Source organism: Thalassophryne amazonica, chromosome 16 (assembly GCF_902500255.1).
Source record: "Thalassophryne amazonica chromosome 16, fThaAma1.1, whole genome shotgun sequence".
Classification (NCBI taxonomy): Eukaryota; Metazoa; Chordata; class Actinopteri; order Batrachoidiformes; family Batrachoididae; genus Thalassophryne; species Thalassophryne amazonica.
Genome location: NC_047118.1, coordinates 8,196,438 through 8,211,418, shown reverse-complemented (window position 1 = coordinate 8,211,418; position 14,981 = coordinate 8,196,438). Strand labels below are relative to the sequence as shown.

Below are 14,981 nucleotides of genomic sequence, written 5' to 3'. Positions count from 1 at the left end.
ATGGAACTAACCTGGTTAAATTAAATTCTATGCACACATGCAAGAGTAGGGACTAGGTTCTTTCAGTATTATAGGGCTGCATCTAATGATTATTTTGTAATCAGTTAAACAAGTAGACTTTTTGATTTTTTTTTTAGTCTATTGCTTATTTTCTAATTATCTTTTGGTTAATTACCCAGTAAAGTACGACAGTTTTAGGGCCACAGTCGTAATATTACGAGAAAAAAGTCATAATATTAAGAGAATAAAGTCTTAATATTACGAGAAAAAAAACGTAATATTATGAGAAAAAAGTAAACTATTGTGACTTTTTTCTCATAATATTATGACTTTATTCTTGTAATATACGACTTTTTTCTTGAAGTCTTAAAATTACGACTTTATTCTCGTAATATTATGACTTTATTCTCGTAATGAGTTTATTCTCGAAGTCTAAAAAAAACATTCTATGTGGCCCTAAAATGCCGTCGTAGTAAAGCATAACCATGAATCTGACAAACAATTTTCAACTTTGCTTTAAAATATTTTTTTGAAAAAGTATCAATTTCACATTTTTTTAAAATGCCAACATAGGAAAGGTATGAAGTGCCAAAAATAAAATAAAAAATTAAAAATGTAGTCATGGGGGGAATGTAGAAATCCAAAAATATTCTGTTTACTGTCAGAGGGGAGTAAAGAAACTCAAAAATATTCACATTTAAGAAGCTGAAATGAGAGAATCTGGACCTTTTTTTTTTTTTTAGGCTGTCTTTTAATTTAACAAAATCAATTAATAATCAATGCAACTGTTGCAGCTCTGTTGGCTTGAGTAGACCACACAGGCACCTGTCAATCAATTTCTCCAATCTGATTTCTTAGATCTTTAACAGCTGTACTCCAGTTCACATTTAATGACTTTTTTAACTTTTTTTTTTCACTGCAAAACTGTCACTCCAACTCTTTTCAACAACACATATGTTGAGGTTTAGTGTTACCGATCTAAAAGATGGGTCATATCCAATTCCAAAACCACTTCCTTCCATCCCGAAACTAAAGGCCAACATCTGCCTGCAGCCGCTGTTTTCTTTGCACTCATGTCGGGAACATTGCAGCGATGCTGCGAACATGCAGCCTGGTCAGGGGTGTCATGTACAGTATGTGGATATGTGTTAAGTGGAATAACAAAGCATGCGCGTGTGTACAGCTCACACCTCTTCCGTGTACGTTTAGTAGTCACGTGGTGCCGTGTTGTGAGGAAAAATGCTGTGTCAGTCACATCACCTCGACAACTGCATCCAGTTTTCGTCCCACTTTTCCACCTGACTCCGCCCTCTCGGGGCCAGCCGGTACATTCCTAATAATACAACGTAATTTATCTCTGGGAATGCTTCAAAAAAACTCCACCCTCCTCGTGGGAAGGTTACATCACCTGTGGTCATTTTGTACAAGGTATATTCAGCAGGTTAATTTGTGCGCTGTAGTTTTTCCCTCTACGATGACATTCCTGTCTCCGCCGCCCCCAAACCCGCTGCAAACAGTCTTCTCGTCCAGACTTTGGTTTTTAAACCCTTTGAATTGATGCTGCTTCTGTGCTTGACTCTGGGTTAACCGTGTGGTGCCATGTTGTTCACATGGCCTCTAAAGCTTGTAACGCTTCAGTGTGTAATGTTACCATATGCCTTACATGTTTTCCAGGACTAATAAAAAAAGCATAACAAAAAAAAGGTCATGAGATGTGCTTTATTTAATTTTACTCTGACAAATTGTGACAAATAGTCATTATTTTCTTACAAGATATTATCATGATATTATCATTAAAACCCAAAAATTAGGTACACCACATAAAATACAGTTTTACAAGTGAAACAATCGGAGAATATACAATTTCCAGAAAATAATATTGACATACAAATTAAAAAAAAATACGTTAATCAAAAATCAGTTTCACGGTTGAAAAATTACTAAAAGTTGTTAAAAATGAACAAAATGTCAAAAATGAGTGGCAACATATTTCAGTTACTGCATTTATAATCAAATATTACAAAATTGATCAGTCACAACAATACTTATTTGACATACAAATACAGTGAAAATAGCTGAGGCATAAAAAAAGACTTGTCAAAACCCAAAAGTCCTGCTACATTCATCTGACTTCAACTGAAGACAAAGTAGGAATGATAAAAGGGTAATTTAAAACTTATTTTTGTTCTACAGCTGGATGAGAATCCACTGACCAAATCAAGCAAAACTTATTTGTTGATGAGCTATCCAACAAACAGAAATACCAACATGCACGACTGAAAACATTACCTCCGTTAACAGACGTACAAATTACACAAGAAGTCCTTCCTGGTTAATTTCATCGTTTGTCCTTTACTGGTGCCTCTGAAATCCCGTAAGAAGCCAGCACGGCTGATAGCCGAGTCAAGTAGGTGGAATCTGGGTAACCTTTCCTGAAGAGACAGACAGATTTAGGCTGTTAAACAAAGACACGTGGACTCGCGCTGGGGACCGATCATTCTGAATCGACGTGGTCCTGCTCACCCTGATTTGCCTCCATGGATGCTGGTCTTGTGTGGGATTTTGTCCCAGGTGACCCAGGCCTGTGACTCTCTGCATTTCAGTGTGAAGGTGAGTCCCTGGGTGAAGGCTTTCTTCAGCCTGGGCAACAGCTTCCTCGCCTCCTTGCAGTCTGGAAGGTAGGCAACAAATACTCCTCCTTGAAATGGTTGCCCTGGATAAGGGTGGTTGTCCTGATAAAATCAATAAAAAACAAAGGCAACAGTCTTCAAGAGTCTATGGTTATGTTAAATGTAACAAAAGTTTTTAAAGCGCTGTGTAATAACTGAAAATGTACAAAACAACAACAGATCATAAGAATTTCCAGTCTTTGTCCAGTTTTACAGTGGAAAATAACCATCTACTGACTGATGTTTGCCAGTCACAACCAAACAATAAAAATGAGCAAAATCTCCATACTGCTTTTATTATTTCAATTCATTTAAAACATAAAGGAACACTCCCACCATGAACGTAAACCAGGGCACTGAATTGTCCACCCACCTCAGATATGAGATCAAACTTTGCTCAAAAATAGCTCATAACGCTTCTTGACACAACTCCACATTACATGGAGAATGGGCAGGGGTGGCCTTGAACCAAGAACCTTCCACAATGGAAACAAACTAACTTAATAGCTTGGCAACTACCTGCCCAAATGTTCCATAGTTGTGTCAAACTAAATCTTTGGGCAAAGCTGCCAAAAACTTGACCATAAGTCAAAAATTGTAAAAAGTTGGACAAAACTGGCTGTATGTACAGTAGTGTTCAGAATAATAGTAGTGCTATGTGACTAAATAGATTAATCCAGGTTTTGAGTATATTTCTTATTGTTACATGGCAAACAAGGTACCTGTAGATTCAGTAGATTCTCCCAAATCCAACAAGACCAAGCATTCATGATATGCACACTCTTAAGGCTATGAAATTGGGCTATTAGTAAAATAAAGTAGAAGAGGGGGTGTTCACAATAATAGTACCATCTGCTGTTGACGCTACAAACTCAAAACTATTATGTTCAAACTGCTTTTTTAGCAATCCTGTGAATTACTAAACTAGTATTTAGTTGTATAACCACAGTTTTTCATGATTTCTTCACATCTGCGAGGCATTAATTTTGTTGGTGTGGAACCAAGATTTTGCTCGTTTACTAGTGTGCTTGGGGTCATTGTCTTGTTGAAACACCCATTTCAAGGGCATGTCCTCTTCAGCATAAGGCAACATGACCTCTTCAAGTATTTTGACATATCCAAACTGATCCATGGTACCTGGTATGCGATATATAGGCCCAACACCATAGTAGGAGAAACATGCCCATATCATGATGCTTGCACCACCATGCTTCACTGTCTTCACTGTGAACTGTGGCTTGAATTCAGAGTTTGGGGGTCATCTCAAAAACTGTCTGAGACCCAAAAAGAACAATTTTACTCTCATCAGTCCACAAAATATTCCTCCATTTCTCTTTAGGCCAGTTGATGTGTTCTTTGGCAAATTGTAACCTCTTCTGCACATGTCTTTTATTTAACAGAGGGACTTTGCGGGGGATTCTTGCAAATAAATTAGCTTCACACAGGCATTTTCTAACTGTCACAGCACTTACAGGTAACTCCAGACTGTCTTTGATCATCCTGGAGCTGATCAATGGGTGAGCCTTTGCCATTCTGGTTATTCTTCTATCCATTTTGATGGTTGTTTTCCATTTTCTTCCACGCATGTTTTTTTTTTTTTGGTCCATTTTAAAGCATTGGAGATCATTGTAGATGAACAGCCTATAATTTTTTGCACCTACATATACGTTTTCCCCTCTCCAATCAACTTTTTAATAAACTACGCTGTTCTTCTGAACAATGTCTTGAATGTCCCATTTTCCTGAGGCTTTCAAAGACAAAAGCATGTTCAACAGGTGCTGGCTTCATCCTCAAATAGGGGACACCTGATTCACACGTTTGTTCCACAAAATTGACAAACTCACTGACTGAATGCCACACTACTATCATTGTGAACACCCCCTTTTCTACTTTTTTACTAATAGCCCAATTTCATAGCCTTAAGAGTGTGCATATCATGAATGCTTGATCTTGTTGGATTTGTGAGAATCTACTGAATCTACTGGTACATTGTTTCCCATGTAACAATAAGAAATATACTCAAAACCTGGATTAATCTTTTTAGTCACATAGCACTATTATTCTGAACACTACTGTAGTAATTGGTGACCCCCAGTATATAGTCAATCAAGTGATGATAATAATAAAAATAATTAAATCAAAAAGTTCAGGGAATTTAAAACTAGCTGTGTTAAGGACTATGCTACCGCACTGGGGTTCTCCTCATACTGTCCTTGAGTTGGGTAAGGACTTGGAAAATAACCAGCTGACTGTCAGGTCAGGTCTGGGAGCATGTGCTGATATTGTGTGTCACTACATACAGCACACTATGGAAGCCCTTTGGATCCTAGATTACAACTAACCAGGGAGACAACTAGTCCAGCCTCAACTCTCACAGGGACATATTTGTACCGCAGCCAGGTGAAACATGTCCTCTTGGCCTTTTTCAACTGGTAGGGTCCTCAACACTAAGGCAACTGTGTGCTGGATCATGCTTACAGAAATGTACCACATGGCCAATAGTCCTCATCTGAGTCTCTCTAAGTAGTAAGTACCAGTAAATATTCATATGACACAAAGTCATTCCAGCTGTCCCAGAGAATCCTCAGAAGAGAGCTAATACCAAAGGTGTCACCTTAGAACACTGGTAAATGTCCAAATCTCACAACTGTACAGGAAGACAGCAAGCACCAAGACTTTGAAGGTACCAGCATTGCCAAACATTTCTGCCTCTGTTCAGACTGGGGTTGTCAATCTCGCTTGAGTCAAATTCACGCTCAGTCTGGATTCAAGACAGACAGAATTTTTCTGAATCGGAATGGTGCAAATTGGATTTAACCCGGATTGTTTTCCATGCGGTTCAACCCACCTTTGATTTATGATGGATTTTAGCAGGATTTGCCAAGGTTTGAATGTAAATGTGACTAGAATCCGGCTAACTCAAGGATCATGATGACAAACTTCCTCTCTACATCCGTGCACCCACAGCACCCTCTCCAATGTGGTGGCGCTCAGTGTGGCTGCAACAGCGAGCATGTCAAACAAACTTCTTTCTCTGTGGCACCTGCTCACCAAGAAAATCCACCCGGTGCGTTCCTTTCCTGTGTCACATACGTCCGGATCACGCACCTGTGCGCGCACACTCTCACTGTCACTTCCAGAATCATCTTTTGCAGCTTCAGATGGATTGAGTTTGGATGCATGTGTAGGATTAGTCGGATTTGAAAAACAGGTCTAAACACTATCTGGCTGGAAAGAAATGTGGACTGAATCCAACTCGAGGTAGATTGTCAGCCTATAATTACTCCATAAACCCCAGGTGTCTCCCAACCTCAGAGACTTCAACACCGGTGCCAACGTATTGACCGGGGAGAGAGAGAGAGAGAGAGAGAGAGAGAAAGCTACCATTGACCAAAAAAAGCATATAAAATAATCTGTTCTGTTTGGTTGTCGCTGGCTAACAGTCAGGCAGTCAGTTAGCAGGATGTCTCCAAGGACAAGTGTTGTCAGTTCAGCTGCACGCATTACTGTTTGGAGTCGCCACAGCAGATACAATCAGATCTGCATAGGTATTTGGCACAAGTTTTATGCCGGATGCCCTTCCTGACGCAACTCCAGTTTTCCCCGGAGAAACACACACAACCACTGGTGTTCTGAAGAGGTCTCCCATCCAAGTACTAACCAGACACTGCACCATTTAGCTTCTGAGATATGATGGGATCAGACTGACACAGAGCAGTCCGGCTGCATACCTCCAAGGACATAAACAGATTTCATTTAAATTTGACATAGTTAAGCCTTGGGCTAGGTAAGAGCTCACCCCCCCGTTTCAGCATTAAAATGAAGACTTTGGGTACTTTTTGACATTTGTCAAGATTCAACGATCTTTTCTTCTGAAGGTGGTTTACAATACCGGCTGACAAAAAAGACAAATTTGCCAACCTGAGATGCCAAACGTCATTGTTCCTTTGAAATTCTGCAAAAGGCCTCTGTCAAATACACAAGTCATCAATGAAAATATTTAACTTAAGCTTCTTACCGCTTGGATACCATCAGGAATACAGTAGGTGACCTTAATGGTGGAGTCCTTATAGTGACCTGGTATGGTGGTGGAGAGTTTGGAGTAGCTCGTTTCACCCTGGATGCCTGGTGGTATTGGCTCCGTCTCAATACAAACTCTGCAGTGAACATGAAGTTTGTCCAGGCACTGAGAGCACATGGCCACCCCACATTTGGTTCTTGTCGTCAGCACCCCACTCTCTCCACACACACAGATACACCCCATGTCTCCTTGACCTGATGTGGATTCCCCAGACAAATCCTTAATCATGTCTTGGTCATGCTCTGTATCATCATTTTGGGTGACCACAGAGTGTGTTATCATCTCCTTCTGACAAAGGGATGCATCTGGATTGGAACCAGCTGCTACTGACCCAACACCATTCTCGAAACTCTTGGTCTTGAGTATTTGCTGAGGATTACTGTTACAGTGCAGATTGTTATCTTGGTCCTTGATCACTTGTGCATCTGTTGGCTTGTCCCATGTAAATGTTAAGTGATCGAAGTTGCTCTGTTGCTGAGATACTTGGGTTGATTCTCCAGAAAATATCTCACGTAGTACAGCAATTACCTCAGAACATAATTGCCTTGGACCACAAACGCATAAGTTCTCTGCTGTCGTAAAGACTGTAACTTTCTTGTGGCGGCTACGTATGTCATCGCAACACATAAGCAAAGTTTCATTTTCTGGGTTAGTAACTCCCAGGTCTGAAAAGCTTAATTTTTCAAAGCAAAAATCTGCAGTGACCCTGTCCAGTAACTTCTGCAAACTCTGCTGACAAGAACTGACTTTTTGCATGTTTGCCCCAATTAAAACAATAGTTGCATCCTGGCTACCTTCTGTGTGGATCTCTTTCAACCGGACATCAGTGCTAAGGTCTTCCAAAAGGACGTTATATGCTTCTTTGATGTAGTTCCACAACACAAACGAAGCTACAATTTCTGTCATATGGACTTCTCCCTTGTCACGCCGTGTTTGGCTGCTGAAGCTAGAAGACCTGCTCCTGGCTTTAGATGTAGACGTGAACAAATCATCTTCAATCTTCTGATCCACACCTTGAGACTTCTGTGGGAGAGTTCCTGAGAAACTACTTGATCGCTTCAAAGGAGATCCAGACTGAGCTGGTAGGGATACTGTGCTAATTAACAAAGTGGACTGATCACTGCCTGTGGAGGTGGTCTTGCTCTTCGTTTGAGTGATTACATCTGAATTCAGGAAGGTTTTATCACGCCCAGACATGGATGAACGCACAGTATCTCCATTCTTAAACAAGATGTCCCCTCCAGTGTTTTGAGCTGTTGCTCTGGAGATTGTCCCACCAGAAACCCCTACAGTTTCTGAAAGCATTCTGTGCCCTAACACAGGACCAAGGCGTTCTTGTCTACCAGAAGATGAGTGGCCTTGAATATTGAAGTCCCTCAACCCAGCAAACCCTGAGTCCTTAAACCTGGCTGCTAATTTATATTTTCTAGCTCCTTCAGCTGTTGTGTCATTCTCATGTGACTTGACTATGTTCTCTATCCCACAGTCCAGCGACTGTGCAGTTGAGGACTTGGGAAGAGGAATTTTACCCCCAGCAGGAGGACGCTGTGAGCCTGAATCAAATGAATATCGAGAAGTACTACCCACATCTTCTTCTTTTTCTACTTTACCTGTAACCCCCCCATGATCAAGGAGAAATTGTTTTGCCGCGGACACATCATAGTAGCTGCCAACCATATTGACATTTTGGTCATCTTCAGTCAGAAGCAGCTTTGGAAATTCCAAATTCAATTTCTCAAACGCCATCTGCAAGCCTTCCCTGCTGGGCAAGATGCTTTTTGGCAGCTGACCTCGACGGATGTTGGACTCATTCTCCTGGTACAACCTGCTTATTTCATTTCTTGCCAACCTCAGGTGTTCCTGCTCTTGCCCAGTTGCCCTTGAGGCTGTGGTAGCATGCAGAAACAGAGTGGTCACACCCTGAACTGTCACATCCACCACCTCAACACCATGCTGATGAAGGATATGCTGGTAATCCTCCCTGCAGTGTTTCAACAGATAGTGGAACATGTCTGCATCCAAAATTAATGAGAAATCTTCTTCTGATGTTGCAAGAAGTCCAGAAAGCTGCCGAGCCTTGCCTGCTGCCTGGCCTGTATCTTCCCAGTCATATTCAGCACTCATGAAGTGTGTATGCGGATGTGAGCTCCGCACTTCAGAAAGCCTGTCGATGTGGACTTGCTCTTTTTGTTTTGCTCGCTCATCTGATTTCCTTTTCTGATCTACAGAGTCCTGAGCATGAAGCTTCTGCCTTTTATGAACAGTCCAGGAGGTTTGGGCAGCAGGTTGATCCAAGTATTTGTTTTCTGCTGATTGTGGACTTCCCGGATGCTCCACAAGTAGGGCCAAGGCAGCCTGGATTTTGGAGTAGGAACCTTTCAATGTGCACAATTTGTCAGTAGCGTCAAAGCTTATCTGGACATCACGATGATGATCCTTAAGGCTTTTTAATGCCAATATTCCTAACGGAATCTGGCTGTAGTCAACCGTTGCTGATAAGCTTAAAACAACCTATGATGACGATGGAAGAAGAGAGAACAACTGTGTATTACATTGTCATGTTGTTTTCAGTATGTGCTGCCATATGAATCATCATTTTTACTTGATTTACCTTATCTAGGTCCAGACTTTCACGATGCTCAGTTAGGATGAGTTCATGTGTCTTCCCATCCAGCTCCAGATTGTGCTGGCTGTGCTGAATAACTCTCTGTGCCACTGTGTGAGAGAGGCCACCAGAAAGAAATCAATCTGGGCCTGCAAAGCATCCTGACTAGGCGCTTTTACAATCAACCTCTCTATCGACTTGCATGCCAACAATGCATCTCAGAACAAATCACCGGTGACAACTCACATACCACAGTATCTACTCATACTTTAAATGAATATACACTCAACAAAAATATAAACGCAACACTTTTGGTTTTGCTCCCATTTTGTATGAGATGAACTCAAAGATCTAAAACTTTTTCCACATACACAATATCACCATTTCCCTCAAATACTGTTCACAAACCAGTCTAAATCTGTGATAGTGAGCACTTCTCCTTTGCTGAGATAATCCATCCCACCTCACAGGTGTGCCATATCAAGATGCTGATTAGACACCATGATTAGTGCACAGGTGTGCCTTAGACTGCCCACAATAAAAGGCCACTCTGAAAGGTGCAGTTTTGTTTTATTGGGGGGGGATACCAGTCAGTATCTGGTGTGACCACCATTTGCCTCATGCAGTGCAACACATCTCCTTCGCATAGAGTTGATCAGGTTGTCAATTGTGGCCTGTGGAATGTTGGTCCACTCCTCTTCAATGGCTGTGCGAAGTTGCTGGATATTGGCAGGAACTGGTACACGCTGTCGTATACGCCGGACCAGAGCATCCCAAACATGCTCAATGGGTGACATGTCCGGTGAGTATGCCGGCCATGCAAGAACTGGGACATTTTCAGCTTCTAACAATTGTGTACAGATCCTTGCAACATGGGGCCGTGCATTATCCTGCTGCAACATGAGGTGATGTTCTTGGATTGGCACAACAATGGGCCTCAGGATCTCGTCACGGTATCTCTGTGCATTCAAAATGCCAACAATAAAATGCACCTGTGTTCTTCGTCCATAACAGACGCCTGCCCATACCATAACCCCACCACCACCATGGGCCACTCGATCCACAACATTGACATCAGAAAACCGCTCACCCACACGACGCCACACACGCTGTCTGCCATCTGCCCTGAACAGTGTGAACCGGGATTCATCCGTGAAGAGAACACCTCTCCAACGTGCCAAACGCCAGCGAATGTGAGCATTTGCCCACTCAAGTCGGTTACGACGACGAACTGGAGTCAGGTCGAGACCCCGATGAGGACGACGAGCATGCAGATGAGCTTCCCTGAGACGGTTTCTGACAGTTTGTTCAGAAATTCTTTGGTTATGCAAACCGATTGTTTCAGCAGCTGTCCGAGTGGCTGGTCTCAGACGATCTTGGAGGTGAACATGCTGGATGTGGAGGTCCTGGGCTGGTGTGGTTACACGTGGTCTGCGGTTGTGAGGCTGGTTGGATGTACTGCCAAATTCTCTGAAACGCCTTTGGAGACGGCTTATGGTAGAGAAATGAACATTCAATACACGAGCAACAGCTCTGGTTGACATTCCTGCTGTCAGCATGCCAATTGCACGCTCCCTCAAATCTTGCGACATTTGTGGCATTGTGCTGTGTGATATAAAACTGCACCTTTCAGAGTGGCCTTTTATTGTGGGCAGTCTAAGGCACACCTGTGCACTAATCATGGTGTCTAATCAGCATCTTGAGGTGGGATGGATTATCTCAGCAAAGGAGAAGTGCTCACTATCACAGATTTAGACTGGTTTGTGAACAATATTTGAGGGAAATAGTGATATTGTGTATGTGGAAAAAGTTTTAGATCTTTGAGTTCATCTCATACAAAATGGGAGCAAAACCAAAAGTGTTGCGTTTATATTTTTGTTGAGTGTAAGTAAACTGTTTTTAAGTTCTAATTAACTGAGCATGTACTGTTAAAGAGTGATAGCTAATTACAAAGGAATATTTCACAAATCACTGCAGTTGGAGTCAAATTACAGTGGCGAATCAAGAGGTCAGCGGTATAAACATTGAGCCGCTAACCAAAAGTGTGATTAAAATATGGAAAAGATCTTGTATAAGCAAAGGCTGATTGATAAACGTTGCTGCATTCAGAAATAGATGATGTCTCGCATCTAAAATAATAAAAAAAAGTATATTCAAAATAGAGGATTGCAGAGTCTGTAATTTTGTTTCCCAAATTGCCTTAGAATGCAGGAAAAATAATCTATCAGGATTTTACCTTTTTTGTTTGTCTTGTGAGTGTTTAGGCTGGGGTGGCTGACCTGTTAGACACTCGCACCTGCAATCAATCATCTACTCCAGTGAAGTTTAAAAGACCGGCTCATTCATCCACTCCTCGTTACTTCACTGACTTACCTCCTGTGCCGGCCGCACCCAGCCTTGCCACCTGTTTTGCCCCATGTCAAGCCTTCAGACCCACCGACTCACCACCCACACCTGATACACTTTGGACTGTTTGGGCAGATCCCCATCTTTTGTACTCTGGCTCTTCTCTTTTGCTCAATTGTTTTTTTTTTTCCAAGCATTCCCACAGACCTCACCCCAATCACCACCAGCACCACCTCAAGCTAGATCTGTCCCAGAATTGTGCATTCATGGCATTGGAGTTGACTCAATTATGTTTTCAAAATAGCTTTTTCTTCTTAGCTGCACGGACATGCACACACCCTGACCTTACTGACCTCCACTGTCTTCAAAGGTGATGAGGGCAGAACCAGGCTTCTCCTTGACAATATGGATGGAATTTATTTCCCCACCCCCATTCCTGGTTCGCAGAAAATGGATAAAGAGCTTGTCCTTTAGCCTGTCATCATCAATGTCTGTGGGCAGACCATTCACCCTCACAGTCCTGATGGGTGCCTGCATCTGCTGGGAGAAACATTAGTAATTGGCATACTACATAAATGCAGGATTTCAAATGGCAGCAGTACACATACCGGATTCTGTGGGAAGCATAAGAGCATCAACGCGGTGAGCAAAAATGCAAGTCCTCACAAAGTGGGAACTCTCACAATTCAGGGAACCATTTAAAGGACAGAGATTAGGTGTGAAATTGCTCCTTTTCCTTTTGTATTTTTGCATGCAAAAATAAATAAATAAATCTGAAAAAATCTACAATATAATTCCATAATGCCATGGATTATTTCTTGGTCCATGCCCCAACCCTCCACCAGGATTTGAGAAAATTGGTTGAGAGACCCTCTTGATTAGTTCTGCTGACAGAACAACAAACACCCAAACAGGGGTGAAAACACTCCCTCTTTGGCAGTGGAAACATCAGGGGTGTATTCTGGCTCAGATGCTTGCCTGACCTGGGTGTTGGGTCGGGTTGTGGAAACAAGCGTCTTAGGTGCCTTTCTTGGCTAGGAAAATTTTACTTACCAGAATCCCACCGGCATCACTGACAGATCTCAGGATGCATGTGCACCCACTTTTTCTTCAAAGTTTAAGTCTAGGCACCCTGGTAAACCATGTTCACACAAAGCAGACTGGGCTTATGTAGCCCACACAGTGCCCCACAAACTATCACTCACATCACCCTCACTATAATGAAATGACTGCTGTCATCCAAATGAATGGTTATTTAGCTGAATTTTTTGTTAGCATTATTACCAAAATATTTCTAGCCTGGTGGAGGTTCTTGGTTGGCTAGCGGCCTGTAGGGGAAACACTGTTATGTATATTTTTATACATAAAGTTGCCTGACAGAGACATGACATTGCTTTATTTTCCCATATTTTTCTGCTTTATATATCTGCAGGAATTCTATACATTTTATATCCATTTTCAGGTCATTTTTTGCATCCATATGCATAACATGTTGTCATTCTGAAACATTTTTGGAGAATAAAACCATGCATCCAACAACCCACTATGTTGAGATGTGTGTAATTTGCAATGTGATCAAAGTGCGATCATTCTGGCGTCAGAAACAATATGGCGCCTGCCACTCAAAATCCTGAGACACTGAATGTCACCAACTGCAGTATGATGGCAAACAGCAGCTCCGTTACTTTTAAATCAACACACAAACAATATGCTGTTTCTTAGAGATCTAAAAATGATTTACCATTTCTGTATGTATAGACTATTTTTAGCAACAATATTTTGAAGACACCTGGTGGTTTATCAGAAAATAGGCAGAATTTGACCACTTTAAGACAGATATTTCTGGTGATACATGATGTTTGTCTGAACTGTTTGTGCTTATCAGTTGGCCAGATGTCAATGTTAAATGTGAAATAAAACTCAATTGTTATCCTCTGACTTTAAGATTTCCCCAAAGGGGGGGGGGGGGGGCAATAACAACACTGAGGAAAAAAGAAAATGAAAATAAATGAAAGGAGACAACCTGAGCTGTGTTTAACTATAAATTTTAAACATGGTGGGCTTTTTGAAAAATAAAAATCTTGAATTAAAAGCCCCACCCATCCAAATGTAATGGAGGACATTTGTGATGATACAGCGACCTCTAATGGAAAGTACTTGTCACTTCATCCTCGTCCTCAAAACACCAATGCTTAGCTTAAACTGTTATTATTACTATTATTAATTATTATTATTATAACTGCTAAAAAAAAAAAAAAAAAGTCACGGCATGTTTAAATGTAGGAACCACACGTCTTCAAGTGAAAATAACTATGACGAGGTTATAACTCACTTTCTTTCCTCCACATTCACTTTGCAGTTACGTACAGTAGCAACTAGCAGGAATAAAACGATCGAACTTTTTTCTGTGGTATATTTTTTAGTCTTCAATGGGTTTTTTTCTGGTCAAATCAGTTTGCTGCTACACGATATCTGCAGATGCATCTGAAAACAGGAAGTGAAGGGAAAAAAAATCACAATCTGCTGCTATCGTCCGATTTGTATCGTTGCTACAAAACGTATTTAATATTCCAGGGATAGTTAAGATTACTAACCGTACAGCTGTTTTACGCCGTTTTCTCGCTCAGTTTCAAACCGTCAGACTTCAACAAGACGTAAGAAAGTGAAACTACGCTGTCGTCCAGTTTTTCCTGTCTGCGTTAGGGGGCGATAGAGAGGCTCGCCTAGGCTGGGTTTTTTTTTTTTTTTTTTTCTCTGTGTAAAAGGAATAAAAACGTCAATGTTGTTTCGCATCTTTGACACTACACATTGTTTTTTCAGTATTTTACACTGTGGAGATTTTATTGTTGTTTAGTCTTGGTATAATTACGGTATAGTCCTTATTATCCTGGCTCTAGATCAGTTTAAGAGTGACAAATTTGTTACAGAAGGTAGAAAATTATAAACTTCTTATTAAAACGTTATTGTCCCAGTTCTTTGAATATCGACAGAATTAAATATATGCAGTCTACGATTTCACTCTGTTAAAAAATCACTTGTGCAGTCATTCACTTTTTCTAGTGATATGATTATATAAGCTCTATAGGTTTCTATATAACACCTATAGACATGCAACCTACAGGGGTCTTGGCCTTGACCTATAGCATTCTATAGACATAAGGACCTATAGGCTACATTGCCAATATAAACCTATAGGTTTATTATTATTATATTTATTATTTATTTATTGTTATTGTCGTTATTGTCGCTGTTGTTGTCATTGTCAACGTTGTTATTGTTG

General features: G+C 41.1%; 1 protein-coding gene across 4 annotated transcripts; it reads right to left on the bottom strand.

Annotated features, from left to right (window-relative positions):
- Window positions 1-1,728: 1,728 nt before the first annotated feature.
- Window positions 1,729-14,393, bottom strand: si:busm1-163l24.3. Of its 4 annotated transcripts, none has more exons than XM_034191077.1 (7): window positions 14,296-14,393; window positions 14,034-14,185; window positions 12,055-12,241; window positions 9,362-9,465; window positions 6,688-9,261; window positions 2,524-2,732; window positions 1,729-2,432 (listed from the first exon to the last, which is right to left on the bottom strand). In XM_034191077.1, exons 3-7 carry the CDS (start codon window positions 12,236-12,238, stop codon window positions 2,339-2,341), a joined length of 3,165 nt encoding a protein of 1,054 aa, XP_034046968.1. In that variant the 5' UTR covers window positions 12,239-12,241; window positions 14,034-14,185; window positions 14,296-14,393; the 3' UTR covers window positions 1,729-2,338. The 4 variants fall into 4 exon arrangements, with proteins under 4 accessions (XP_034046968.1, XP_034046969.1, XP_034046970.1 ...); XM_034191078.1 differs by having other exon boundaries at window positions 12,055-12,238; XM_034191079.1 differs by lacking the exon at window positions 14,034-14,185 and having other exon boundaries at window positions 12,055-12,238; window positions 14,296-14,392.
- Window positions 14,394-14,981: the final 588 nt, after the last annotated feature.

Excerpts from the sequence above, each read along its gene's own strand:
- si:busm1-163l24.3 (XM_034191077.1), bottom strand. The coding sequence starts at position 12,238 with ATGCAGGCACCCATCAGGACTGTGAGGGTGAATGGTCTGCCCACAGAC. Across the intron at positions 2,733-6,687 it reads TTCCTGATGGTATCCAAGCG|GACAACCACCCTTATCCAGG; the intron begins GTAAGAAGCTTA and ends TGATTTTATCAG. Across the intron at positions 2,433-2,523 it reads ATCCATGGAGGCAAATCAGG|GAAAGGTTACCCAGATTCCA; the intron begins GTGAGCAGGACC and ends CTGTCTCTTCAG.